Here is a 27,504-nt window from a genome sequence, read left to right as displayed (position 1 = left end):
CGAAAGATTGACAGCTGACTATAGTATCTACTACAAAAATGATATTGGTGAAACGACTATCTAATTGATTAGGTATCCAAATCACTAGGAACAGCAAAGAAGATTATTTGTAGAGAGACCACATACTCTATGTGGAGCAAATACTCAACAGATTCAGTATGAAAGAACATAAACTGATATCTACACCACTGGACAATAACCAAGTGTTCATTCATGATATGAGCCCAAAAACAGAGAAAGAGTAAGAAGCTATTTGTAATATATCCTATTTCAAAGCAACAAGGAGTTTAATTTATGCTCAGTCAGAAACAAGGCTGGACCTACCTTATTTAATAAGAACTGTCAGCCATTTTTTGTAATAATCTTGGCATACTGCACAGGCAGGCAGTTAAAAGGATTTTTAAATATCTAAAAGATATCAAAAATATGAAGCTATTGTTTTCAAAAGCAGGGGACTGCCACATAATACATTACTGTGATGCAGACTGTGCTAGAGATTCAGAAAACAGAAAGTGAACATCTGAGTATCTGTTTAAATATCAAGGAGCAATGATATCCTGACCGATAAGACACAGCCAACAGTATCTGTATCCACAACTGAGGCAGAATATGCTATATGGCTCAGACCTCAGAATATTAGGAGGTTAGACAGTGGAGTAACTTCAAACCCCAAGAATGATCCTATCAAATTACTATGTGCCAACAAAGTTGCAATCGACTTGCCTAAGACTAGTGGTTACAAGAGCCAAACATAACAAGTAGGCACAAGAGACCATTTTATAAGAGAAAAAATAGTCATCCCAAATCACTGTAGAGTACATACCTTCCGAACAAATGCTGGCAAACATGATGACAAAACTTCTGGCAAAGCCTCACATCATCTGCTGTTATAAGATGTCTCACTGGTTAAATAATCTTTTGTGTTGCTGTGGCTAAATATGAACACACTGTTTCAATCTGACAAACTGTATTTAACAAAAGTTTTTATCTTGTTAATGTCTGTCGAACAGATCTGATCATTCCAGTCAGATACCACCAGCAAATTATTCCACTAACATTTCATCAGTGCCATTGTGTCTCATTACCCTCATTTCTATTTCCTCTGATCAAATCACATTCTTACCCAGACCCTTATTTCCATGATGTCTTGGCTCTCTTGTCTTCACATATCTCTCTATTACACTCAGACACTTCCCTCCACACTGGTGGTTTTATGCAGCTGCTAAAGAAAGGTGAATAAGGGATTTGTTCTTCAGATGATAGAACTGTTGCAATAAGCAGCAAATCAAATGTAGTTTTAGAAAGGGCACCTATTGATACTTACATGGATATTGATAAACAGTTTGCAAACAATTAGCTGTCATTAAGAAGTGAAAAAGACTCACTACGTGCCTTTCAGAGGCTGCGAGAGATTTCCACCCAGCATATGTGCATAATATGAGGAAATAATGACAGAAGAGGTTGCCAGTGTTAAATTCTAGGAATTAAAAGTTGATGACAAATTCAGCTGGAGTGGCATCTAATAAAAATGCTGAAATGTCAAAACAATTTTTTGTTGCAAATGCACTCCTGCAATGTAACAATAAAAAAGCTGGCATACTTTGCTTATTTCCATTCTGTAATGTCATACAATACATTATTTTGTGTACCAGTTACTCATAACACCAAGCTGAAGCTTCGGGGGACTAAAAGAATGTAATACAAATTATTTGTTGTGCACTTTCAAGAATGACTTGAAGTAGCCTATTCAAAGAACTAATTACTGCTTCTCCGTATATTTGTTCCTTGTTGAAATTTTCCATAACTAATCTCTCTCTTTCAAACCAACAGCCCATTTCAGGTAATCAACAAGAATAAGAACAGTCTTCAGTGAGACTTGAATTGCTTACTTTGGTCCAGAAAGGTGCCCATTATCAAGGAATACACTCTTTCAAGAGCTTACAAGCAGCTAAAAAAAAGTTGGGTGGTAATAAATTGCAGTTTGAGATGAGGATAAAGGATTTATTGATGGCCAACTCCAACTCTTCCACCTACGAATACCCGTAATTACATGAATTGGTTTTGCTATGTCACAGAACTACACAGGATTTTAGCACAGCTTCAGTACAGTAATGCTGCCTCTGTGTCTTGCAAACTGATTTTGTTTAAGATGATGCTTAGCTACAGTAGTCTTGGTATTAAATTATGTGCATAACTATTTACACTTTTAAATGTTTGTGGTAAGTTTTATAATTGGTATGTAGACAACAAATGTGATTTTTTTCCCACATCCCCCCTAGGATCTTTTGAGGGAAATATATATGTATATTACATGTTTCTGCTTTTCTAACATTTTTATGTCCTTGATGATCTCACTATGGTTTATGGTACACTGTATCTAATTTAACTCTAAAACCAAAAATACCTTTACCACTGCCATACATTAAACCCCAAATCGGATATACCATATGAATGTTGGACCACCATTTTGATGATCGTTATATGACTAACTGAAAACAGAGCAACATTGCTTACCTTTTGGTGATCCTTTCAGGACTGTCAGAACTATGAGTTGACATATTAAGTGGCCCAGATTCTGCAAAAAATCGTCAGGAATAGACAGCATATTTCAACTCTGCATAGTATGTTATGGACAGATCATATTACTGTAATAAAGTGTTATCCATAGAATACACATGTATAAAGGGTAAATCTAAATCCAGGTCAAACCATGAAAAATTTTAAATTCTATAATCCTTCTAACATTATTTTTGCTACTTCAAACAACTATAGTATGCTTGAAACCTTTGGTAAAAATATAAAGCCAATCCAGAGACATCAAATGCAGCCTGACAGGACAAATTACAAATTGTAAGGCAAGCTCAGTAATCCATCACAAAAACATAAATTAAGTCCTTTTGTCGGGTAACAGTTATGGATCAAGAATGCAAGACATAGTGCAAAATGTCTTCAGAAATGAATATCAAGCACTAGTACACTTTTACAAGCATACTTAACAACGTCACTGGTGATTCATGTCGATGTGAGAAAGGTATTAATACAGACCATATAACAAACAAATACTGTATGTTTAAAATGCAAGACAAATCGTAAACACAATTATTCCAATAAAGGTAAAAGCTAAAAGGATGCTCATCACACAAATATGAAGCTACGGTCCACGATTATCACAAGACAAAGGTGAAACATCCTGAGGAATATGTACACACAAAGCTCAACAAATTCCTCCAATTAGTTAGGTGGTGGTGTTATATGAAAAGTGAGTAATCACTGTTCCTTTCATGGTATCATAGTTTGTATCATGTCTAATGCATCAGATAAAAAGCCATGCAAAACAAAGTGACCTCCTAACAGCTAACTCAACAGCACCAATATTCAAGTGAACAAAGTGGAACATAAAATACAACATTCCTCAACATTTAGGTATTTGCACACTTACATTCTGATGTATGGAAATTATATATAAAAGCTTTTAAACATCATCACTATCTTCCCTTTAGGTCACAGGTACAAGACCTAACTGCAAAACATCAATTTCTTACTATGCTAAAACTTTATTCCACTCTTTCTTAGTACCCTTCAAATATTACATTTATGTTTGTTTTTATAATGTGCTCACTTATTTTCTTCTGTTGCCACAAATTTTATTCCTCATGCTATAAATGCTCTGCTTTTGTTTAATATCACAATTTCTGCACCAGTCTGGTCTACAGCCTTGGACTAATCTAAGTAATTTCACTGTCAAAACTAGAATGGGACTGTAGCCAGTCCTAGTTTGCATTTATGTTTTGTCTGTTACATACTTATTAATACAATTGTAATCCTGAACTATACTGCGGCTTTTTTATAAGTAATTTTAATATGAATAAAATAAATTCCTGCCTAAAAATTAGAACGGATAAATTAATCATATTATTTTATCATTTACAGCAGTATTTGTTCTTTGCAGGTCCCTTCTTGTTATAGCAATGGTTTCGTTTTCTTCCTGAATATCTTTAAATCATACTGACAATACTACGAAAAGGATACATTGCTACTCACCATACAGAAGAGACGCTAGGTTGCTCACAGGCACACCAAAAGGACTTCTGTACATGTGAGCTTTCAGCCAAAATGCCTTCTTCTAAAGTAGAAAACACACAATGCTCATCCCCATCACCTAGATTGCTGCTCTCAGCAGCTCCGTGAATGTGAGTGTCTTGTACTTTAGAAGAAGTCCTTTTGGCCAAATCTCATATGTTAAGCCATCTTTTTGGTGTGCCTGTCTGTGATTTAACATTTCCTCTATATGGTGAATAGCAAACTATTCTTTTCATCATATTGCCATTTTTCCAGCGTGGATTTTCTTTTGTTTAAACCACATTGAAATTTATTCCTGAAATTCAACTTAACTGAAATAGATACTACCTAAAGTGACATCTGAAACTTTGTGCCAGACCAGGACTCAAATCTAGATTTCTCACTTATCAGGTACAATTGTCTTACCACTTAGGCTATCCAAGCACGCTCCCTGGATTGACCCAAACTTCCATGTGTCACGCACATATCGTCTCATAAGTTACTGATTCATTTACCCAGACTCGCAGATCTCGATTCCTGTTCAGATTTTAGAATCAAGACAATAAGAAGTCACAGACAATCACTATCATTTTCATCACAGGCCCGCTTCGCTTTATATATATTTACATATCTGGGGAGCACGCTCAGATAGCCTAAGCGGTAAAGCGACTATTCACGATAAGCGAGAAATCTGGGTTCATGTCCCAGTCTGGCAAATTTTCATATGCCACTTTATGTAATACTTCTTTACCTATTACAGTTTAGTTACATTTCAGGAATACATTTCAATATTTGAAAGTGTAATTCGTCATCAATAATAATTTATATGATATTGTTTACAAGTTATGTCCAGAGCAAATGTTTACTGGACATTTTTTCTTGTTTTGGTCCATACTACTACTTCTCAAAATGTGGAAAGCAAAGAGCTTGCAGTAGAAGAGATTTGCTTCACAGTATCAAAGATGAAAAATTGCTCGTAGCTCTTAAGGTATGCATTTTTGATCCCATGTTTACTGAGACTTTTTTTGCTTCTAGTATTGTGTACTTTTAACTGTATGTGTCTATGCCATTAATTATGATACATCCCATATATATAACACAACTTCAAACAATATACTGGAACATGAAGAGATGCTACTTTTTTACACTTACCACAAAGCGGAAGCTCTTCTATGAGAAGCGAACTTGGGCTGCTTTCATCCAATGTTTCAAGGTTTCTGGAGAAAAAAAAAAATTACATAAAACTAAAAACCATCAACAACAACTACACAGCTGCAATAAAAGTGACAGATAATTTCACAAAATACTTGGCATTAACAGTCTTTAGTGCTTTTGTTTGTTTGTGGCCATTATTGTTACGAATATCTCCAGGTTATGTGAAAATTCTTCCAGTGTAACCGATTCTTTTATGCTGATGTTTAATTTTCACAAATCAACTCTCTTTACTTTATTTTTAGTAAAAAATAAATTTTGCTCCCAAATTTAAATTTGTGTTAGATATTAACAAATTCATCATTTTCAGAAATTTTTTACTTTTTATTGTCAGTCTACATTTCATACCTTCGTTACCTTGGCCATTATCATTTATTTTGCTGCCCAAACACCAAAACTTATTTGCAGCTTTTAGTATCTCATTTCCTAATCCAATTCCTCGGCATAACTTGATTTAACTTTGATACATTCCATTACATTTTCGTTGATGTTCATCTTATAATCCTTTTTCACGAAACCACCCATTCCATTCAACTGCTCTTCCAGGTAATTTGTTCTGTCCTTTGCTGTCTCAGAGAATTACCATGTCATCCTTAAGCCTCAAAGTTTTAATTTATTTCTCCTGATCGTTAATTTTTTCTGCAAACTTTTCTTTTGTTTCCTTTGCAGCTTGCGTAATGTACAGATTGAATAACATCAGGGATAAGCTGCAACCCTGCCTCACTCCCATCTCAACCACTGCTCCCCTTACATGTCCTTGAACTCTTACAACTACAGTCTGGTTTCTGGGCAAGTTGCAAATAAACTTTCATGCTCTGTATTTTATTTCTGATCCCTTCAGAATTTTGAAAAGCACAGCCCAGTCAACATTTTCACAAGTTCTCTCTAAATCTACAACTTCTATGGATGGTTGTTTGCCTTATTTTCAACCTATATTCTAAGGTATGACATTGCACCAGTATTGCTGCATGTACTCCTACATTTCTCAGGAATCCAAACTAACCAATGCTGAGATAAGCTATCAGTTTTTCCTTTTTCCATAAATTTGTGTCAATATTTTGCAACCATGAATTATTAAATTGATGGTTCAGTAGTATTCACACCTGTCACCACCTGCCTTCTTTGGAAATATTGTTGTTACATTCTTTCTGAAGTCTGAAGATATTTGCCGTGTCTCATATAACTGGTACATCTGGTGGAGTTGTTTTGTAATTGCTGGCTCTCCCACAGAACTCAATATTTCTGAGAGAATGTCATCTTCTGTATTCGAGAACCTTGGTTTCCACTTAGGTCAAAGTATTCTTGCACTACCATATTTCCAATCTCATATTTATCTACTTCCTTTTCCCTTTCTATAATATCATCCTTAAGTTTTTCTCCCATATGCAGACCCTCTATATATTCCTTCCACCTTTGGTTAGTACTGACTTGTCGCCTAAACACTTGATGTTGATATATCTGATTCTTATCTCTCCAAGGTCGCTTAATTTTCCTGTCATTGGCATCTATCTTTCCCCTAGTCACGCATGTTTCTGCAGTGTCACATTTGTCCTCTAGCCATTCCCTGTTAAGCCATTTTGCATTGCCTATCAATCTCATCTTCAAGATGACTGTATTGCCTTTCTTTTCCTACATTCTCACACTTTCTTCTTCTGTCACTTACATTCAGTATCACCTGTGTTACCCAATGATTTCTATTAAGCCTCTTCTTTTTACCTGTGATCCTTTGCTACCTACACTATTTCATTCTTCAAAGTTACCAACTCGTCTTCTACTGTATTCATTTCCACTGTGTCAATCCAACATTGCCTAATACTGACTCTGAAACTCCCAAGAACCACTGGTTCTTTCAGTTTATCCAGGTCCCATCTTCTTTAATACCTATTTGTTTGCAATTTCTAAATTTTAATCTGCAGTTCATAACCAATTAATTACGGTAGGCATCCACATCTGTGTCCTGGAAATGTCTTACTGTTTGAAATCTTGTTTCTAAATCTCTGTTTTAGCATTATATCCTCAGGTCCCTTTCATGTATACAACAACCTTCCACAAATCTTAAAACAAGTGTTAGTGGTGATTAAATTATGCTCTGGGCAAAATTCTACCAGGTGGCTCCCCATTCATTGCTTTCTTCCATTCCATGTTTATCTTGTATTTTGACTCCTCTTCCTTTCTCTACCATACAATTCCAGGCATCTGTCACAATTAAATTTTCATCTTCCTTTAAGTATCTGAATAATTTCCTTTATCTCATCACACATTCATCTAGTTGCATTACATTAGGGGATGCTGCAGGAATTAGATTAGGACGTCAGACACTAAAGGTAGTAGGTGAGCTTTGCTATTGGATAGCACAATAAATAATGATGACTGAAGCAGACAGGATATAAAATGCAGACTGGCAATGGCATGACAAGCATTTCTGAAGAGAAATTTGTTAACAGTAATGTAAATTTAAATTTAGGAAGTCTTTTTTGAAGGTATTTGTTTGGAGTGTAGCCTTGTACAGAAGTGAAATGTGGACACAGGCAGAACAGACAAGAAAGGAATACAAGCTTTTGGAATGTGATGTTATGGAAGAATTCTGAAGATTAGATGGGTGCCTCAGGTAACTAATGAGAAAGCACTGAATGGAACTGGGGAGAAAAGAGATTTGTAGCACAACTTTATTAAAAGAAGGGACCGGTTGATAGGACACATTCTGAGGTGGAAGTAATCATCTATTTAGTATGGGGGAAAACGTGTGCTGTAAAACTGTAGGAGGAGACCAGGAGATGAATGCAGTACGCAGATTCAAGTAGATTCAGGTTGCAGCACTCATTAGGAAATTATGAGGCTTGCACAGTGTGGTGAGTAGTGAGGAAAACTGTATCAAACTGCCCTTTGGGCTGAAAACTTGAACAACAACAACCATATTCTTGCAATTCTTCACCATCCGCAGAGCTAGTTGCCATATCAAACCTATACTACTGTGGTGGGTGTTGGCTTCATGTTTGTCTTGGTATGATGATGCACATTAAACCAGAACTCCTTCTGCTTCTGGCACTACACTCACAAATTCCATCTATATCTAGCTACAACCTGTACATTTCCCTTTTTAAATTTTCTAACCTGCCTATCCAATTAAGTGATCCAATATTTTATGCACCGACCAGTAAATTTTTCCTCATGACATCCATCCTCCTCCTAAGTAGTCGCCACCTGGAGATCCACTTGGGAACCTATTTTATCTTCAGAATATTTCAGCCAAGAAGGTGCTAACACCATTAAGCCAAACAGTACAGCTGACATCCTCAGGAAAAATAACAGCTGTTGTTCCCCTTGCTTTCAGCTGTTAATGGTACTACCGCAACAATGCCATGTTGGCTATTATTACCAGCACAGTTCAGTCAATTGCACACACTGTAGCCCATGCCAGCTCCTGAAAATACAGTTGCCCCTCTTCTGCTGCTGTGGAGATTACCACAGTAAGTTTCTAGGAGACAGTCGGATATCATGTATACGTTCATGGCATATGGATTCCAGTCCAATGGTCAGATCTCTGCATCTTTTTGAGAGTTGTCAGATAGCTACAGACCTCTTAATTACTGTCTTCAGGATAGTGACAAGTTTAACCCTGTCTCATGGGTCAAAGCGAGGCTGGTGACCTGATTTAGACTGATTTCACACGGGTAGCAGTGCAGTCAATTAATCTAGGTCCACCAATAAATGTTTCAGATTAAATTTGTGCAGCAGAACATCATGTAATATCAAGTTTGTTTGCATGGCCATCCTATGCAGCAAGCACAGAAATACCTGTTATGTAAATAAATCCACTTTTTCTGGCTGCAACTTAGTTTATTGTTTCTAGATGCATTTGGACCAGACCAGATGAGAGGAAACATTGATCACAGCAAACTGTAAGTAATTACTTATTTACATACAAAATGTGATGTGAACTGTTTGATAATCTAAAAATAACAAAACTGTATCATTTTAGATCCCATTGAAGATGACTTACAGTGAGAAAAAGGCAAAATGCACCTGGGAAAAATAAATTAAGTTGCAGCAAGTAAAGGGGGTTGAATTTACAAAACAAGTGTATCATGTAATATATCTTGCACACTGCTAAGAGTGTGTGACTTCTCGCCACAGCTGCAAGCAGAAATTGGTGCAACACTACAAAAACTCCAAGGTGTGGAGGGAATATTTCAAATTCAAGGGTAGTCTCTCCTCATGGTTATATCTCAGATTGTATTATTTGCCCTCCTCTGACATGGGAAACAATGTATCCAGCTATTCGTGAGAACTTGCAATTTATGCATCGTGAAAACCAGTGTACCATTATAGTCATATAGATTTGTCAGAGGTCTGCAAAGGGACAAAGTTTTTCCCTCTAGTTCAACTAGAGTTCTAGGGTCATTCAAAGAACGTCTAGACTCAGTAGGGTGTAAATACCCAGATCATGCAATCTAGTTGGAGGCGACTTTAATCTAGCAAGTATAGGCCAGGATGTTTATGGATTCATTGCAGGGGGTACAGATAGACACACAAACAAACAGATAGGCAGGCAGGCATGCATGAATCTCGTGAAGTACTTCTGAACACATTTTCTGAAAACCGTCTTGCGCAGCTAGTTCGACAGATCAGACACAATGGAAATATAGCTCATAGCTACAAACAGAGAGGACCTTAATGACAATGTCATTATAGAGATGGGGATTAGTGACAATGATATTATAGTGACTATGCTTATGAAAGTTCAAAAAATCAGTCAAGAAGGCTAGGAGTGTGTTCCTGCTAGAAAAAGCAGATAAGCAGTTGTGAGTATCTCACTTAGACAATGAACTGACATGATTTAGTTCCAGTATGATGGATGTAGAGGAATTATGGGCAAAGTTTAAAAAGACTGTGAATCATACTCTGGACAAGAATGAACCTAGTAAGTGGATTAAGGATGGAAAATGCCTATCACATTTCAACTATGAAATTTGGAAAATACTGAGGAAGCGAAGGCTGTTGCATTCTTGGTTCAAAAGAGAATGCATAAATGATGACAGCCAAAGGTTAGTAGAGATTCGTGCATCCATAAAAAGTACTGTGTGTGAAGAACACAATAACTACCACCGTCACACCATTGCAAAAGATATGGCAAGGAATCCAAAAATGTTCTGGTCCTATGTAAAATCACTAAGTTAGCCTGAGGCTTCCCTTCAGTCATTTGACCAGTTTGGTGTGGCAGTATAAGATAACAAATTGAAAGCTGAAGTTTAAAATTTCACATTTAAGAATTGTACAAACATACCATCGTTTGATCATCACACAATGCCCCGTATGGACGACGTAGTAATAAACATGCCTGGTGTAGAGAAACAATTGGGAGAGTTAAAAACAAGCAAGTTGTCAGGTTCTAATGGAATCCCAATTTCAGTTTTACAAAGAGTACTCTAAGGCATTGGCCCCTAGCTTACCTTGCATTTATCACAAATCTCTCAACCAGCACAATGTCCCAAGCAACTAGAAAAAAGTGCAGGTGACTCATGTATATAAGACGTGTAAGAGAATGGACCACGCAAAATCACAGCAATATCCATATCATCGGTTTGCTGCAGAATTCTTAAACATATTCGGAGGTCAACTACAATAAATTTCCTAGCTACCAAAAACCCTATGTCCACAATTCAACAAAGTTTTAGAAAGTGTTGTATCTGCCTGGTAGTCGTTTCCCTTGCACACAAGGTAGGCCAAGCAGGCAGCCGCCCTGCCAGGAGGACATGTATGAATGGCTCATATAAACACCGAGATATTTTCCTTGTATGGCCTGGACTGTTTACCACAGAGTTACATCACCTCCATAGCATCTGGAGGCACCAACCTCACTAACATGCAGCATGCTTGTTGCAGAAGAGAGCACTGTCAGCAGAGCACTATTTTGCTATGCCTGGCAATGTGCCCTTGCAGCACCAAGCAGATATCCATTCACTCCCAACTATCTAGATCACCAGAGAGTGTGAAGTCAATTACACCCTACACCTCAACCTGGCGGCACAAGCAGTTCTGTCCAGTCACATCAGCAGACCAATCGTAGCACTACAAGTTGGCAGTACTAGCAGTTTCATCTCAGCACTCTATGGCACAGTTCATCCTAGTCTGCACCAGCAACATGTCAGACATCACACCCTGGTAGCACTGACCCAGTAAGACCCCGTGTCTATACCACGCTGCCTATCATCACTCTAGGTCTTTGTTTCCAATGTATGTAGCTGTGTGGCTATTCATAGAAGGACATTATGACTGAGTTTCATTTTATATATAACATTATTCTTTTAAAAGAATATCCGCAATAGGAGGATACTATAGAAAGCATCCATCATGCAAAATCCAGCTTACCTTGTCTCTCATGATAGACTGTGAACTATGGACGAAGGGTAACAGACAGATTCCATATTTCTAGATTTCCAAAAACATTTAACGTGGTACTCCACTGCAGACTGTTAATGGAGATACAAGCATATGGAACAGATTCCTTGATACATGAGTAGCTAGAATACTTTGTATGTAATAGAACCCAACATGTTGCCCTCAATAGCGAGTGTTCGTTGCATATGCACATTGAGACAACATCACAGCAGAGCTATTTCTGTTGTATATACTTGTGTGGATATTGATCCAAGAGCACTAAAACTGAGTTTCATTTTGTAAATAATGTTATTCTTTTAAAAAGTATCTTCAGTCACTCTGCAGTGTAAGGATACTAAATTGCTCAACAGTGAGTGTTTGTTGCATAGGCACATTACAGACAACATCACAGGAGAGGTACTTCTGTTGTATGTAATTGTGCAGGCATTATAATTGAGTTTCATTTTGTAAATAACATTTTTCTTTTAAAAGTATTTTCAGTCACTCTGCATTACGAGGATACTATATTGGCAACAAGGAAACAGGTTTTGTGTAGCATTACAGAGCTATAGTGCCTACAGGACTACTGCTGTATTCTCCTCCTCTTGTCCACCACATTATCAGTGATGAGTCTGTATTCATGTATAAGTAAGTTGTTGTTATTTTTGTTTTTGTTGTTGCTGTTGGCTTCTCTCCTCTCAGTCTGCCATACTTCAATGGTTACAATAAAAAAATATGTTCTGACGTTGTCTTCTACCACACATTTCATGTTTCAGTGTTTTTTCAATCTGGTCTTAGAGTTTTTCTGTATATTGGTTTGTTTGCTACAGCAGCTTTCACTTTCGCATTAATCCTTGTGGGCTAGTTAGTTTTGCTGAGGGCCCTGTCAGGCCTAGTCCTGTCACTGACACCATCCTTGCAGATGGCCCAGTTGTTCCACCTAGCATTGCCATGGCTGCTACGGTTGTTGTTGCCGGCCCAACCAATAGTTTCACTGGCACCGCTGATCCCACTGTGTCTCCTGCCAGGCCCCAGGTTGCACCTTCTTGGAAGTTTCACCATGAGCCCCGCTGATGACCAGCTCTTCCCCATCGCCGCCTGCGATGGAGGCCAGTCGCCATTCCCCGACAAAGACACGGCATGTCTGTTTTCTTGTGTTAATTAGCGTTTCACGTCTGTATTGTCATATGGCTGACACTGAGATTTTGTAAAGTTTCTGTATTGTTCTTGTGTGTCAAAAGCCACAGGTCCTACACCCCATGCTCAGCAGTATTGTTAGTTGTCTCTTGCAGTCTTCTTCTTATCTACGCAGAGTGTTTTTGTTCAGTCTTTCCTTCTCATCGCGTGTGGTAAGTCTCCCCGGCCCGCAGTTCTGAGTGACTTTCTCGAAATCTACCGCTTAACCTAGATCTGTCCAGTCCTTTTCCTTCACCCCTCTTCCTTCCCTTTCAACTCTTCTGTCTCGAGATGGAGTCACTGGCTCCGAAAGCTTGCCAATTACAACCATCTTTTATGTGTGTGTTCTGTTCCCACTTGGTGAGTAAATTTTTTATCCATCCAACTAAATAATTTTGTGAATAATTGATTGGTTTCATGGTATGATGGAGAAAACTTTTGAGCAATGCTATGCGATAATGCTTTGGGTGAAGCTCAACATGACACTGTTAGACACTCTTGGAATGCTTCAGGAAACCTTCAGAGATGATTGCCTTTCCACATCACAGTCAAAAGATGGCACAAGATGTGTAGAGAAGGTCGGGAGGAGGCTGCTGACAACACTGGTTGGTTGATTCGGAAAGGGGGCAGGGGGCAAGGAGGGGGGGGGGGGGGGGGGGGACCAAAAAGTGAGGTCACTGGTCCATTGGCTTAGGGAAGGATGGGAAAGGAAGGCAACCATATCCTTTCAACGGAACCATCCTGGCATTTGCCTGAAGCGATTTATGGACATCACGGAAAACCTAATTCAGGATGGCCAGACATGGGTTTGAACTGTCATCCTTCTGACAGCCAACAAGGCTTGCGCAGAACATCCATCAACATCACAAACAGATGACCATGTGCCTCATGTGCGCCTGTTACTACTAATTCAGACAGTCGAAGGGTGTTCACTTGAAGTCAGAATTATCAGATCTGCCCAAGTCAGAAGGCTTGGCCACAAGGACAATTTGTGCAAAACTTGTGCCCAGAGTTTTGGCTAACATGCAAAAGCAACATCCAGTGGAAGTGTGGGGTTCTGTGAAGATGATTCCAATTTCCTGGACAACATGAGCATTGAGGATGACTCGTGGATCTTTCAGTACAATCTGGGGTAAAACAGGCAGAATGTGAAACGACATGACGCCACTGCCGTGTCAGAAGAAGGCTCGCATCAGCAAGTGCTGGGTGAAGTCCAAGAGTTTGTAGCCCCTGGCCAGACCATCAATGCTCTATTTTACAAGGTAGTGCTTCAGAGAGAATCACAATGTTGCATACGTCCAAAAGCAGTTTTGCGCATCATGCGAACTGCATAACGACAACGTGCCAGCTCATATCGCCTTTGTTGTCATAGACTGCCTGACGTGAATCTTCGTAACAACGGTACCCCAGCTGTCCTTCAGTCCCAAGCTGGCCCCAGCAGACGTTTTTTCATTTCATAAGCTAAAAAGGGACCTTAAAAGAAAGTATCACTCATCTGTGGACAATATGAAGTTACTTTGACGCCTTCCCTGAAGAGTGTCCCAACTGAGGAGTACAGAGAGCTTATGCTGCATAGAAATTGCACAAACAATGTATTGATGCAGAAGGGTTATACTTCGAAGAATTTAAGTTATCAAACCTACCACAGAAAAACAAGGGAAGGGAGGGCAGGGAGGCAGCAGTGACTCTACTTTCCGGACAAACCCTGTATCCAACTGATAATCGTTTCCTCAACACACCAAGCTGGCCCAGGGGGTAGGTGCCCTGCCAGGAGGGAGAGTGTAAACAACTCTCATAAACACTGAGATATTTTCCTTCTATGGCCTGGGCTGTTTACCATAGAGTTCCATCTCAAGCCACAGTGTCTGGGGGCACCATCCTCACCAATAAGCAGCGTGCTTGTTGCAGTAGAGAGCACTGTCGGCAGAGCTCAGTTTTGCTACACCAAGTCGTGTGCCCTCCCAGTGCCATGCAGATATTCATCTGCTCCCGACTATTTCGGTCACTGCCGGACCATGCGAAGTCAGTTACGCCCTGGGCCATGAACCAGCATTACTAGCAGTTCCGTTCAGCCACATCAGCAGTTCAATCACAGTGCTAAAAGCTGACAGTGCCAGCACTTTCATCTCAGCACTCCATGCCAGCAGACCCGGCCCAGTTTGTTCTGGTCTGCACCAGCACCATGTCGTTCATCAGATGCCGGTAGTACTGGCCAATTAACATTCCACATCATCTTCACACCATTGCCTATTATGACCCTAAGGTTATTTTTTCATGTAGTTGTATGGATATTCAGACAAGGACATTATATTTCAATTTTGTTTTGCATATAAAATCATTCTTTTAAAACTGTCTTCGATCACTCCACAGTACTAGGATAACATAGAAAGCATCACTCACGCGAAATTCAGCTTGTCCTTGCTTCAGATGTCTAGATTTCCAAAAACTTTAACATGGTGCTGCACTCCAGACTGTTATCGAAGGTACAAGAATGTGGAATAGATTCCCAGGTACATGAGTGGCTTGAATACCTCTTATGCAATAGAAGCCCAATATGTTGTCCTTAACTTCAAGTGTTCATCAGAGATAAAGGTGACAGGGCTGCTATTATTTTCTACATACTAGATTTCAGTGGTCATTGTTGATCAGTTGCCAAAAACATACACTGGGCTGGTCACGACACTACGCAACAGATCTAACATAACAAAAATAAAAATAATGCAAAGAGCCATGTTTTTTAATTTAATTGTTATATTAAGGGAATCCAGTTTTGTCTACTAGTTGTACCACAATTCTACCTGCTTTGGAAGTGAAATGAAGGTCTTGGAGTCAGTCTGCTTTCTGTCACTGTATGGCAACAATCCAAATTACAGTATGTGTATGTATGAAGAAAACAAAAGACTACTAGATATATTACTTGAAGAATCAGAAGCAGAAGAAACATATGATAATCAGATTCAGAATAATCTGATGATATCCTGTTTCTAATTGGGAACGAAACACAAAATTATGCTGAAAACGTTGAAACTCATAGAACAGATAGAGACATATCAGCTGAACATGGAAAGAAAGAAATTTTACTGTTTTTACCATCGGTTTTGGTATTACCTGTGCATATGAAGTGTATAAACCTGTGGACGAGTTTAAGACTTCAATACAGTAACATTACAACATAGATTTTCTGCACTATAACATTATTTAGGTTCTTATACCTTGGTGTGTCTTCAACACCCCACACCAGTACTAATGTTATAGAACAGTGCACCAGTCCATAAGGGTTAATGAGTATCAGTTTTAGTTATTTACACGTTATGAAGCCCATATGTTTTATGGAACATATTTCATTCTAAACAGGTGTAAAAATTTGATGTTTAAGTAAGGCTATGCACTGACTATCAGTTAGAATAGGAAATGCACACTGACTCCTCGTAGAAGGCACTGTCCCTAAACCAACCAACCTGTTTTTTGTTATCTCTTATTCTTTGCCTCTTTGGAATAAACACCAGTCTGTAGTCTTGAAACTAAAAATCTTAACAAATAGCAGATAGTGTTTATTTAATAATGTATGCCACATTACAATTCTGGATTCATTTTTTCACACATTTATTAAACTTGAGCTCATACTGTTCAGATGATGACCAGTTTCTTGACTGTGCAACTCAAATGTTGCCTAAATCATCTTACTCCTCACAATCAACTACAGTCCAGTGGCAGAATTTAACGCACTACTTATAACATTGTTGAAGAACAGTTTTTAAAAACACTATCAATGAATCGTTTGCTGTTATAAAATTCTTCAAAATAAAATACTGAGTGTAGTAAAGAAGATAGATCATATTTACATCATGTATTAGAGTAAACACAGTGTCTTGCAGTAATCCATCAGAAAAGTTGCACAGGTTGCAATGTACAGCAGTCAATCATTCCAATGAAAGCGATAGTATAACTTTCCTATTATTTACAACACAATTTAGTCAAAACAATTAAATATTTGAATTAGGGAATTCGGTTGTTGGTTCCCAGGTACCAAGATTATGGTACTAAGTTTTTCAGATACTGATACGCAGACTTTTTTGAAAATAGTGAATGACCGTTGTAGACTTTTATGAAAAGGTTGCACACAGATGTTACATGAATCATTACCAGGAGCAGACTGAGGATTTTAGGTGGTGACTGAGTAGAAACTGGTGTTGAACAAATTGTTATTTAGGAAACTAAATAATTATTTGAAAAACTACTAGGTTACATTTTGCAACTCAAGATGGGCAATAAGTATTAACACTAATTTAGTTTATGAATTATATGGTGGTTTAGGAAATTAGAAAAGTTTATGAAACCATTTAACACATCTACTTGGGACTAAGTTACTTACAGGCAGATGTGTCATATTGACTTACGCAAAAATCTTAACTAATGGCTTAATCAGTTGGTTAAATATGCCACTTTGTGAATAAAATTCAGATCAACAAAGGTACAATGGCAAAGGTCAGAATTTAAAAGCACAGAGGCAAAATCTGCAAAGGAAAATGTGACTGCTTCTGAACTTTAATGTTAATTATCTGATAAATTGATTAGTTCCACAGATATTAAAATACCTGAAAATTTGGAATGCAACTCTTTCTAATGAGTTTTGTCAGAATGATCAGATCTACCAATTAGCTCACTAGAAATTTACTCTCACTTGCTGCATTAAGAAGTTCAATTATCCATATCTTTTGTTAGCAAAATTATGAGAAGGAAAGTCGTTACTCACCATATATCTGAGATGCGGAGTTGCAGATAGGCACAACAAAAAGACTCTAACAATTACAGCCTTCAGCCATTAAGGTCCTCATCAACAATAGACACACACACACACACACACACACACACACACACACGACTGCAGTCTCAGGCAACTAAAACTCCACTGCGAGCAGCAGCACCAGTGCATGATGGGAGTGGCGATTGGGTGGGGGTAAGGAGGATGCTGGGGCAGGATGGCGGAGGGTTAGTATGATGGGTGTGGCAGACATCGAAGTGCTGCAGGTTAGACTGAGGGCAGGGAAGAGGTAGGAAGTAGCGTAAAAGAATAGAAATAAAAACACTGGGTGTGGTGACGGAATGACGGCTGTGAAGGGGTTGGAAGGGTGAGGACACTGACTAACAAAGGTTTAGGTCAGAATGGTTACGGGAACGTAGGATGTATTGCAGGAATGTTCCCATCTGTGCAGTTCAGAAAAGCTGGAGTTAGTGGGAAGGACCCATATGGCACAGGCTGGGAAGCAGTCATTGAAATGAAGGACATCGTGTTTGGTAGCATGTTAGGCAACAGGGTGGTCCACTTGTTTCTTGGCCACAGTTTGTCAGTGGCCATTCACACAGACAGACAGCTTGTTGGTTGTCATGCCTACATAGAACTCAGCACAGTGGTTGCAGTTTACCTTAAAGGCCACACAAGACCTTCTCTCCTTCACCCAGTCTGTACAGTGGAAACACTTTTTCGACCACCAACCCTACCAAACAGACTCAACCAAAGACCCATATTCAACCTTGCCTGATTCAGTTCACTCCTCCATCCAACCGTGATCCACCCCCACTGCCTCCAAACCACCCCCTGTTAACTTTCCAGAATTTCTTAACCTCAAATCTTGCCTCACTATTATTCCCCAAATCCCACGAGATTCAACTTAGCCTTACATCCCTAGAAAGAAATGCAGTCTACCATCTAAAAACTGATCCTGACCTTATAATGGAGGAGTGAACTGAATCAGGAAAGGTTGAATATGGGTCTTTGGTTGAGTCTGTTTGGTAGGGTTGGTGGTCGAAAAAGTGTTTCCACTGTACAGACTGGGAGAAGGAGAGAAGGTCTTTAACAAGTCCTGCATGTTTGAATTTTGGAGTGTGGCAAGGATGGCCATTGGAAAGGATGGCTTCTGGAGGAAGCCATCCTTTCCCTAGAAAGAAATGCAGTCTACCATCTAAAAACTGATCCTGACCTTATAATACCACCTGCAGACAAAGGCTCCACCACTGTTGTTTTGAGCCGCAAGGATTACCTGGCAGAAGGACTCCGTCAACTACCAGATACCTCCACCTATAAACCTTGCCGCAGTGATCTCATTCCAGTAATCCAGCAGGATCTCCTGTCACTACTCACACCCTTAGGCCCATCTCCCTGGAGTCCGTCTCTCTGTTCACCCCTATCATTCCCCATACTCCTACCTTCTACATGCTTCCTAAAGTCCATGCCCCCATTGAGAGAATCTCTGCTCTCACAGACCAACACCTTCAACCTATTCCTTGGAACCTACAATCCTGTATTAAAAATACCAACCATTTCCTGCACCTACTCGCCACAGTTCCTGTCCCTTCACTACATGGCGCCCTGCTAGTTACTACTGATGCCACCTCCCTGTACACTAACATCCCCAATGCCCATGGCCTTACTGCTATTGAGTACTACCTTTCCCAAAGCCCGTCATATTTCAAACCAACAACCTCCTTCCTGGTCGCCATGATCAACTACTATATCCTCACCCACAATTACTTCTCCTTTGAAGGCATTACCTACAAACAAATCCGAAGTACGGCTATGGGCACCCGCATGGCACCATCTTGTGCCAACCTATACATGGGCCATCTAGAGGAATCCAACCTAGAAACCCAGAATCCTAAACCCCTCACCTGGTTCAGATGCATTGATGACATCTTTGCTATCTGGATCAAATGTGAGGACACTTTATCCACATTCCTCCAGAACCTTAACAACTTGTCCCCCATTTGCTACACCTGATCCTACTCAACCCAATAAGTCACCTTCCTAGATGTCAACCTTCACCTCAAAGATGGCTGCACCATTTTCTCCATCCATATCAAACCTACTAACCACCAGCAATACCTCTACTTCAACAGCTGCCACATTTTCCATACCAAGGAGTCCCTTCTGTACAGCCTAACCACCCATGGTCATCGCATCTGCAGTGGCGAGCAGACCCTCTCGAAATATACTTACAGTCTCACTGAAGCCTTCACTGACTGTAATTATCCTCCCAACCTTGTACAAAAACAAATCTCCCGTGCCTTATCTTGCCAGTCTCCCAACACCTCCCAAAACCCCAGCGTCTGACCACAGAGGAGCATTCCCCAGGTAACTCAGTACCACCCAGGACTGGAGCAACTGAATTACATTCTCTGCCGGGGTTCCAATTACCTTTCGTAGTGGCCTGAAATGAGAAATGTCCTGGCCACTATCCTTCCCACCCCTCCCACAGTGGTAATACGCCGTCCACAAATCTACACAATATACTCATCCGCCCTTACACAACCCCTGCCTCCAATCCTTTACGTCAAGGCTCATACCCCTGTAATAGACCTAGATGCAAGACCTGTTCCATACATCCTCCAACCACCACCTACTCTCCTCCAGTCACTAATATCACCTATCCCATCAAAGGCAGGGCTACCTGTGAAACGAGTTGTGTGGCCTACAAGATAAACTGCAACCACTGTGCTGCGTTCTATGTAGGCATGACAACCAACAAGCTGTCTGTCTGCGTGAATGGCCACTGACAAACTGTGGCCATGAAAGAAGTGGACCACCATGTTGCTGACCACGTTACCAAACACATCCTTCATTTCAATGACTGCTTCACTGCCTGTGCCATATGGATCCTTCCCACCAACATCAGCTTTTCTGAATTGCACAGGTGAGAACATCCCCTGCAATATATCCTATGTTCCCGTAACCTTCCTGGACTCAACCTTCATTAGTCACTGTCCTCATTCATCCAGCCCCTGTCCTGTTCCCCACCCAGCACTACACAGCCGTCATTCCACCACCACACCCAGTCTTTTTATTTATCTCCTTTTCCACTCCTCCCCCCCTCCCCCTTCCCACCTCTCCCCTGCTCACAGTCTAACCCGCAGCACTTCAGCATCTGCCACCCCCACCATACTATCCCCCCCCCCCTCACCACCCCAACCTCCTCCTCACCCTACCCAGTCACCACTCCTATCGTGCACTGGTGCTGCTGCTCGCAGTGGGGTTTCAATTGCCTGAGACTGTAGTCATCATGTGTGGGAGTTGCACTTGCGTGCGTGTGTGCGTGTGTGTGTGTGTGTGTGTGTGTGTGTGTGTGTGTGTGTGTGTGTGTGTGTTTATTGTTGACGAAGGCCTTATTGGCCGAAAGCTATAATGGTAATAGTCTTTTTGTTGTGCCTATCTGCGACTCAGCATCTCCGCTATATGGTGGGTAGCAACTTTCCTTTTCATAATATTGTTACATTCCATCATGGATTTTGCATGGTTTGATTTTATCAACAAAGCTTTTGCAAAAGAAAAATCAACATATTAAAATGATAACCTGAACAATGAATTGAAGTGAGTTCGACCTAGGTAACATTTTGAAATATTTATGTACATGCAACATCTAAATTGCGTAAGTTACTGTGTCATAATAGAATGAAGATAAGAAAAAAATTAATTGTCCTGATAGCATATGGAGTAATTCCAACATGTTATGTCTCATGTCCAACTGCTAGGCTGCTCCTCATGCTAACCAATCAGGATAAATAAATTGAAGGATGTAAGTCTCCAGTATCACTGACTCTACAGCTACGTGATTACTCTGCTATTCACAATAAAGTGCCTGGCAGAGGGTTCCATGAACCACCTTCAAGCCGTCTCTCTACCGTTCCACTCTTAATGGCGCGTGGGAAAAACAAGCACTCAAATTTTTGTGTGCGAGCCCTGATTTCTCTTATTTTATCATGAAGATCATTTCTCCCTATGTAGGTGGGTGCCAATAGAATGTTTTCACAATCGGAGGAGGAAACTGGTGATTGAATTTTCATGAGAAGCTCCTGTCACAACGAAAAACGCCATTGTTTTAATGACTGCCACTCCAATTCACGTATCATGTTTGTGGCACTATCTCCCCTACTTCGCAATAATACAAAATGAGCTGCCCTTCTTTGTACATTTCCAATGTCATCTGTCAGTCCCATCTTATGCGGATCCCACACCGCACAGCAATACTCCAAAATAGGGCGGACAAGTGTGGTGTAAACAGTCTCTTTAGTAGACCTGTTGCACCTTCTAAGTGTTCTGCCAATGGATCACAGTCTTTGGTTGGCTCTACCCACAACATTATCTATGTGATTGTTCCAATTTACGGTATTCGTAATTGTAATCCCTAAGTATTTAGTTGAATTTACAGCTTTCAGATTTGTGTGACTTATTGCGTAACCGAAATTTAGCAGATTTCTTTTAGTAGTCATGTGAATAGCTTCACAGTTTTCTTTATTCCGGGTCAATTGCCACTTTTCACACCATACATATATCTTACCTAAATCATTTTGCAATTCATTTTGGTCATCTGATGACTTTACAAGACGGTAAATGACAGCATCATCTGCAAACAATCTAAGACGGCTATTGAGATTGTCTCCTATGTCGTTAATATAGATCAGGAACAATAGAATAATCTCATGAACTACACAGTTATTAAAATAAAATTGTGTATGATGAATTGGAGCACGATAAAACGGCAACTTTAAGATACTATGTTCAAACTACAGTATTACAAGAACAGAGAAAAAATGTAAAAGCTAATAACACTTTGTGTGGGAAAAGAAGAGCCCTTGCAACTAGGAGTGCTGTTGCAATCTTTCAATTGCTATGTGCAAAACACTGCTGATGGTACTCTACAGAGTTGCGATAACAGAAAATGTATCACCACATATACATATACAAAACTGTAATATGTGACAGGTAGAGGTAAATTCGCAGAGCAGCTGTGCCAAGCCCATTTTAACTATCGTGACTCTTTCTTCACTGTACACACTACAATAAAGTTAAAAAAAAGGTGGTGATTGAATGACAACTTGCCATTGCTGATTGAATCATTCAGCATTAGCAAAAAAAGTAATAGTAAAAACGGGCAAAGGCAACCACTTACCTGTAGATGTCTGATGTAAGGCACACAGAAATATGTATCAGCATGGATACAGTATTAATTTTGTAGCCCCTAGATGCATCGAACTATCCTACAGTGTTATGGTTTTCATACGAATGATGATAAATGTTCCTCTGAAAAGGTTATGTCGGATAGCGACGAAAGGTCTCCACACTGTGTGTGTGTGTGTGTGTGTGTGTGTGTGTGTGTGTGTGTACAATTTAGACATGTTATGTTATTTGTATGTTCCATGGCTCATAATTGCAACCTCTCACCATGGAGTGGAATGTGTGTACTTGAAACTAGATGACAGCTAGAAAACTAGTAATCTCTCTGTATTGTTACATCATACATCTGTCAGTTACAGGTTCCTTCCTTTTTGCTTCTTCTTTCCATCTTGGAATTTCTGTCAGTGTAATATTTTGACAATTATAATACTGGTCTCTCAAGCAGTACATTCTTCAATTATTACATTGTAACTCAAGAAAAATTTCCAAGTTATCATGACATACATTTTTTTTAGATTCCCGAAAACTGTTGCACTTATGGTTACAGTAATGAAGCCTGTTTCACAACTACACTTCTAACACACTGCCTTGCTCCAAATGCTTCTGAACCAAGTTTGCCACAATCTTTATGAAGGGGAGATGCAGATAATCACTGGGAATAAATCAAATAGTGTAAAACGAAATAAAAAGGAAGAGTTATTAACATCCCACTGACACTGAGGTTACAAGCTTATAAAGGACAAGGATCATAGAGAATAATGCTCCATCATTTGATTGAGGAGCCAGCAATGTGTCAATATCAGTGTATTTGAATGTCACTGACAACTATTTTTATGTCATCTGGATTTTTAGTTTATAAAATTTATTTATTTCGCTGCTTCATGCTTGTCAATAGGTACTCATCTCATTAAAATAAATTGTTGGTCTAGTGATCAATGTGAGCCTATAGATTGTTCTTTGAGGAGTTAGCGCGTATTTTGGGTAGATGCCATCTTTGATGTTTTTAATCACATGTTTCAGTCGTAGATGTCATTGGTATGTTTAGTTTACATCGTTTAGCTCTTGTAGGTGGTGCCTTAGATTGCTCTGACCAGTGATGTCACCATCTGCACCTTTGAAAAAGGTGGGCATTGTGTTGCCAGACTAACCTTTAGTGTAGATGAAGATTGGGTTGGTTGGTTTGTGGGGGTCCAGACTGTGACTGTAGATGAAGGTCTAGGTTAGGCAGGAAGATGTGAAAACATTTGGGGATTGGTGAAACAATGACAATCTTGTAGGGTGACAATAACTTTTTTTTTTTTTATGGGTTGTCCATCAAAGAATGTCCCAGTTTCAATAGTACTTTACGAAAGTTTAATTTAGAGTATTTATAACAAATCACATATCAAATTGAAGTTGAACACAGTTTTTCTTATGGATGTAAAATATGTGCACCTTTAGCTATATGGCACACACCCAACCTAAAATCAAATTCTTCCCACATTTTGGTTAACAAGTCAGGAGTAATGGAAGCAATACCCCATTCAGTTCTGTGTCTCAACTCCGGCAAATCATTAGGTAGCAACACTTCACTTGCAACGTTATGACCTACAACGTAGGATCATTTCGAACTGACTATACCATCAGCGGGTGTTTTTGTCACATGGAGGATCACAAACTTTGATCGAAATACACACTGAACTGAAATTAGAGATTCACTCTTAACAAACGGCAGAACACTAAACACTTTACACTCAGAAGTTGCTATTTCATATATGTGGTGCTCCAAGTGGGAAAACAACAGTGCAGTACTCACACATGCACTTGGCAAACTATTTGAGTTACTTTTTAATTTCGACCTTGTACCAACTCTCAACAACAATTACAATTGATACTATTAAAATTTATAACTGGGACATTCTTTTATAGAGACCATGTATACTGAATAACTTCTGGTGAAAGGAGTTCACACTAAAATGAATTTTTTGAATCACATCATCCTTCTATAATTGACTGAACTGGTTATTATTCACAACATGATTGTATTTTTAGAACTTAGGCCTAGTCAAGTATCTAAAACAGTGAATACAGCAGGGATAGTATGACTATAATAGGACAACAGATGAATTTTATTGCAGAAAAAATATTTTACTTTTCCTGAATCAATGTTTTTATTTACAACTACGTCGTAGCTTGTGAAATTAGTGCAATGTCTGGCTCATGTTAGAGTCAAGAGACTCTGTTCATTGAAGCAGAAAGTAAGTGCCACAAATTTTTAGATTATTAAGCAGTGTCTTGCAGTAGGTGTCATACCAAACTACACTAAAGTGAAAATTAAACAGCATTCAACCTTTACACTGTCAAGCAAAATCAAAAGTGAGATTAACTGTATTAAGGACCACTTATGTGGAGTGTATTAACATGACAATTTCATACATACAAGAGCTTCAATTTACACTTGGAATTGAGTATCATACTTTCTAGTACTCAATATCAGTTCATGTAACAAAAGATTTTTGATAAGGCCAGGAGTAATGTTGATAAAAATCGAAGAAAAGGCATAACAAAATGTTAGATAAACTGATGAACCATCAGAATGCAACTATTGTAAAAAGTAAAGATTGCATTGGAAGTCATTTAATGACAGGGTAGCAAATGGAACAAATATCGAACTGAATAATGATGAAAATATGCTGGTGAATAAAGGTTTACAGCACATCACTTCAAATACTGACAAGAAAAATATTAAGTGAGTCATAGCTGAGACTAAAATTGCATGGAAGCAGCAAAGACGAGAATACTTGAAACTGAAGACACATCTGCTAAAGTCCAAAAAGCTTTATGTACTCAGTGTAGTTCTTGTAAAGTTGTAAATTATGTGAGTGGTATTTAAAAAATCTCAATTCAAAGTAAGAGATCGAGAAGGCAGTGGTCATTACAGCAGAAAATGGGAATATAATAGTAATTATATATGAAGATGACTATATTAGGAAGACAGGACAGTGGTTTTTTTAAAAAATAGACAGGAATAAAAGCAACGAATTCTAAATCATTAACACAAATTACAAATAAATAAAAACGTCAGGCCATTTTATAAAAATCGAGATATTCATGATCGTTGTCAAGAAAACCTGAGTGTCATTATAATATGACTTTTAAATAAAACTCCTATTAATCTGGTGTCTGTGTGTGTTATTACCATCGTGTCACAATATAAAATATTCTACGTTGTGATGTGGTAATAACACACAGATACTTCTCTTTAACATGATTTTTATTTAAAGGTCAAATTATGGTCCCTTCCAAGACATCTTGACAACAGCCTCAAATATAGTGATGTATATAGAATGGCCGCATAGTTTTATTCATTTGTAATTTATGCTAGGGCACTGTTTTAAGCACTTAACAATGACCCAACTACTAAAATTGTAAACGTGTTGTGAGTAATAAACAATAAAGTCGATAACAGAAAAATGTCATTTTTTATATATAATGGAAGTTCCATAATGGAAAATCTGGGATGGAATGTAACAATATTATGGGAAGGAAAGTTGCTACTCACCATGTAGCAGAGATGTTGAGTCGCAGATAGGCACAACAAAGAGACTCTCACAGTTAAAGCTTCTTTCGGCCAAGGCCTTCAACAACAACAACAACAACAACAACAACACACACACACACACACACACACACACACACACACACACAAATCACTCACACGACTGCAATGCTGCAAGTTCCATAGTTACATGTAGGTCTGATGTTTTCAATTATGTTTTAAGGTGTTAATTACAATAGAAACTCTGTCCAGAGATCCCTATTCTGTGGAGGTCTCATTAGTCTACAGATCTTTGTTGTCATCACAATCTTGCAGTTCCCTCTTATATCGAAATGTTTTTGTACACCGGGTGTAAATATTTTAGGAGGCAGTAGTAGAGACTAATTGCAATAACAAAAGTCATATAACGTGAGCCCAATTTTTTGAGTACAGAGATACAACTGTTAGTAAGTAACCCAAACAAATTAAAGCAGAGCCACATGAGGAGGTTCTCCGTTGATTTTTAAAAATTCTACCGCCAACTTCAATGCGCTTTTCAGCATTCTTTTACGAGGGCTGCACTACCCATAATCGGAATGATCAAATCAGCTCTTGTAGTTACTTTCTCCTTGTAGACTTTACCTTTCAACCTTCTCCACAGGCAAAAATCCAAAGGGGTAATGCCTGGGGATCTCAGTGGCCAAGAAATGTGCCCATATCTACCAATCCATCTTCTGGGAAAGTTATTTTTAGATGATGGGTCACCCCATGACTACATGTGCAGGAGCCCCATCTGCTGGATGAAAATATGCATTCTTGTAGCCAAAAGAATCTCTTCCAATAATGCTGGTAGCTCATTTTCAAGCAAGTGTAGTTATAACAGGGTCCTGTAAGACAATGCAGTAACACAACACGCCCAATCAACTGATAGTCTATCAAACCACACAAAACATTTACAAGGAAGCAGTCTTGAAAATGTGTCTCCACAGTGGCATGTGGGTTTTCTTCAGATCACCGATGTGAATTGCGAGTGTTATTGATGCTGTCACGAGTGAAAGTTGTTTCTTCAGCGAACAGTAAAAATGGGATTACATGGTGATTTTCAAGTATACAGTGACAAAATTCCAATTGTCTACCTTCACCTCCTGCTCAAAGGTGTAGAATGAACTGTAAATGATATGAATTGAACCCGTGCATATGTAATGTCAGCCATACT

The 27,504-nt window shown here is 39.1% G+C and overlaps 1 protein-coding gene across 1 annotated transcript in view; it reads right to left on the bottom strand.

Moving 5' to 3' along the window:
- LOC124595527 overlaps positions 1-27,504 on the bottom strand; it is a 291,163-nt gene that overhangs the window by 243,319 nt on the left and 20,340 nt on the right. The window contains exons 4-5 of the mRNA XM_047134296.1: positions 5,212-5,276; positions 2,515-2,575 (exon numbers count right to left, since the gene is read on the bottom strand). Coding sequence (XP_046990252.1) covers positions 2,515-2,575; positions 5,212-5,276 — 126 coding nt within the window. The remainder of the gene's footprint in view (positions 1-2,514; positions 2,576-5,211; positions 5,277-27,504) is intronic.

This window comes from Schistocerca americana, chromosome 2 (genome assembly GCF_021461395.2).
Source record: "Schistocerca americana isolate TAMUIC-IGC-003095 chromosome 2, iqSchAmer2.1, whole genome shotgun sequence".
Classification (NCBI taxonomy): Eukaryota; Metazoa; Arthropoda; class Insecta; order Orthoptera; family Acrididae; genus Schistocerca; species Schistocerca americana.
Note: the sequence above shows the minus strand (reverse complement) of the source record. Positions and strands in the feature narration are given on the sequence as shown.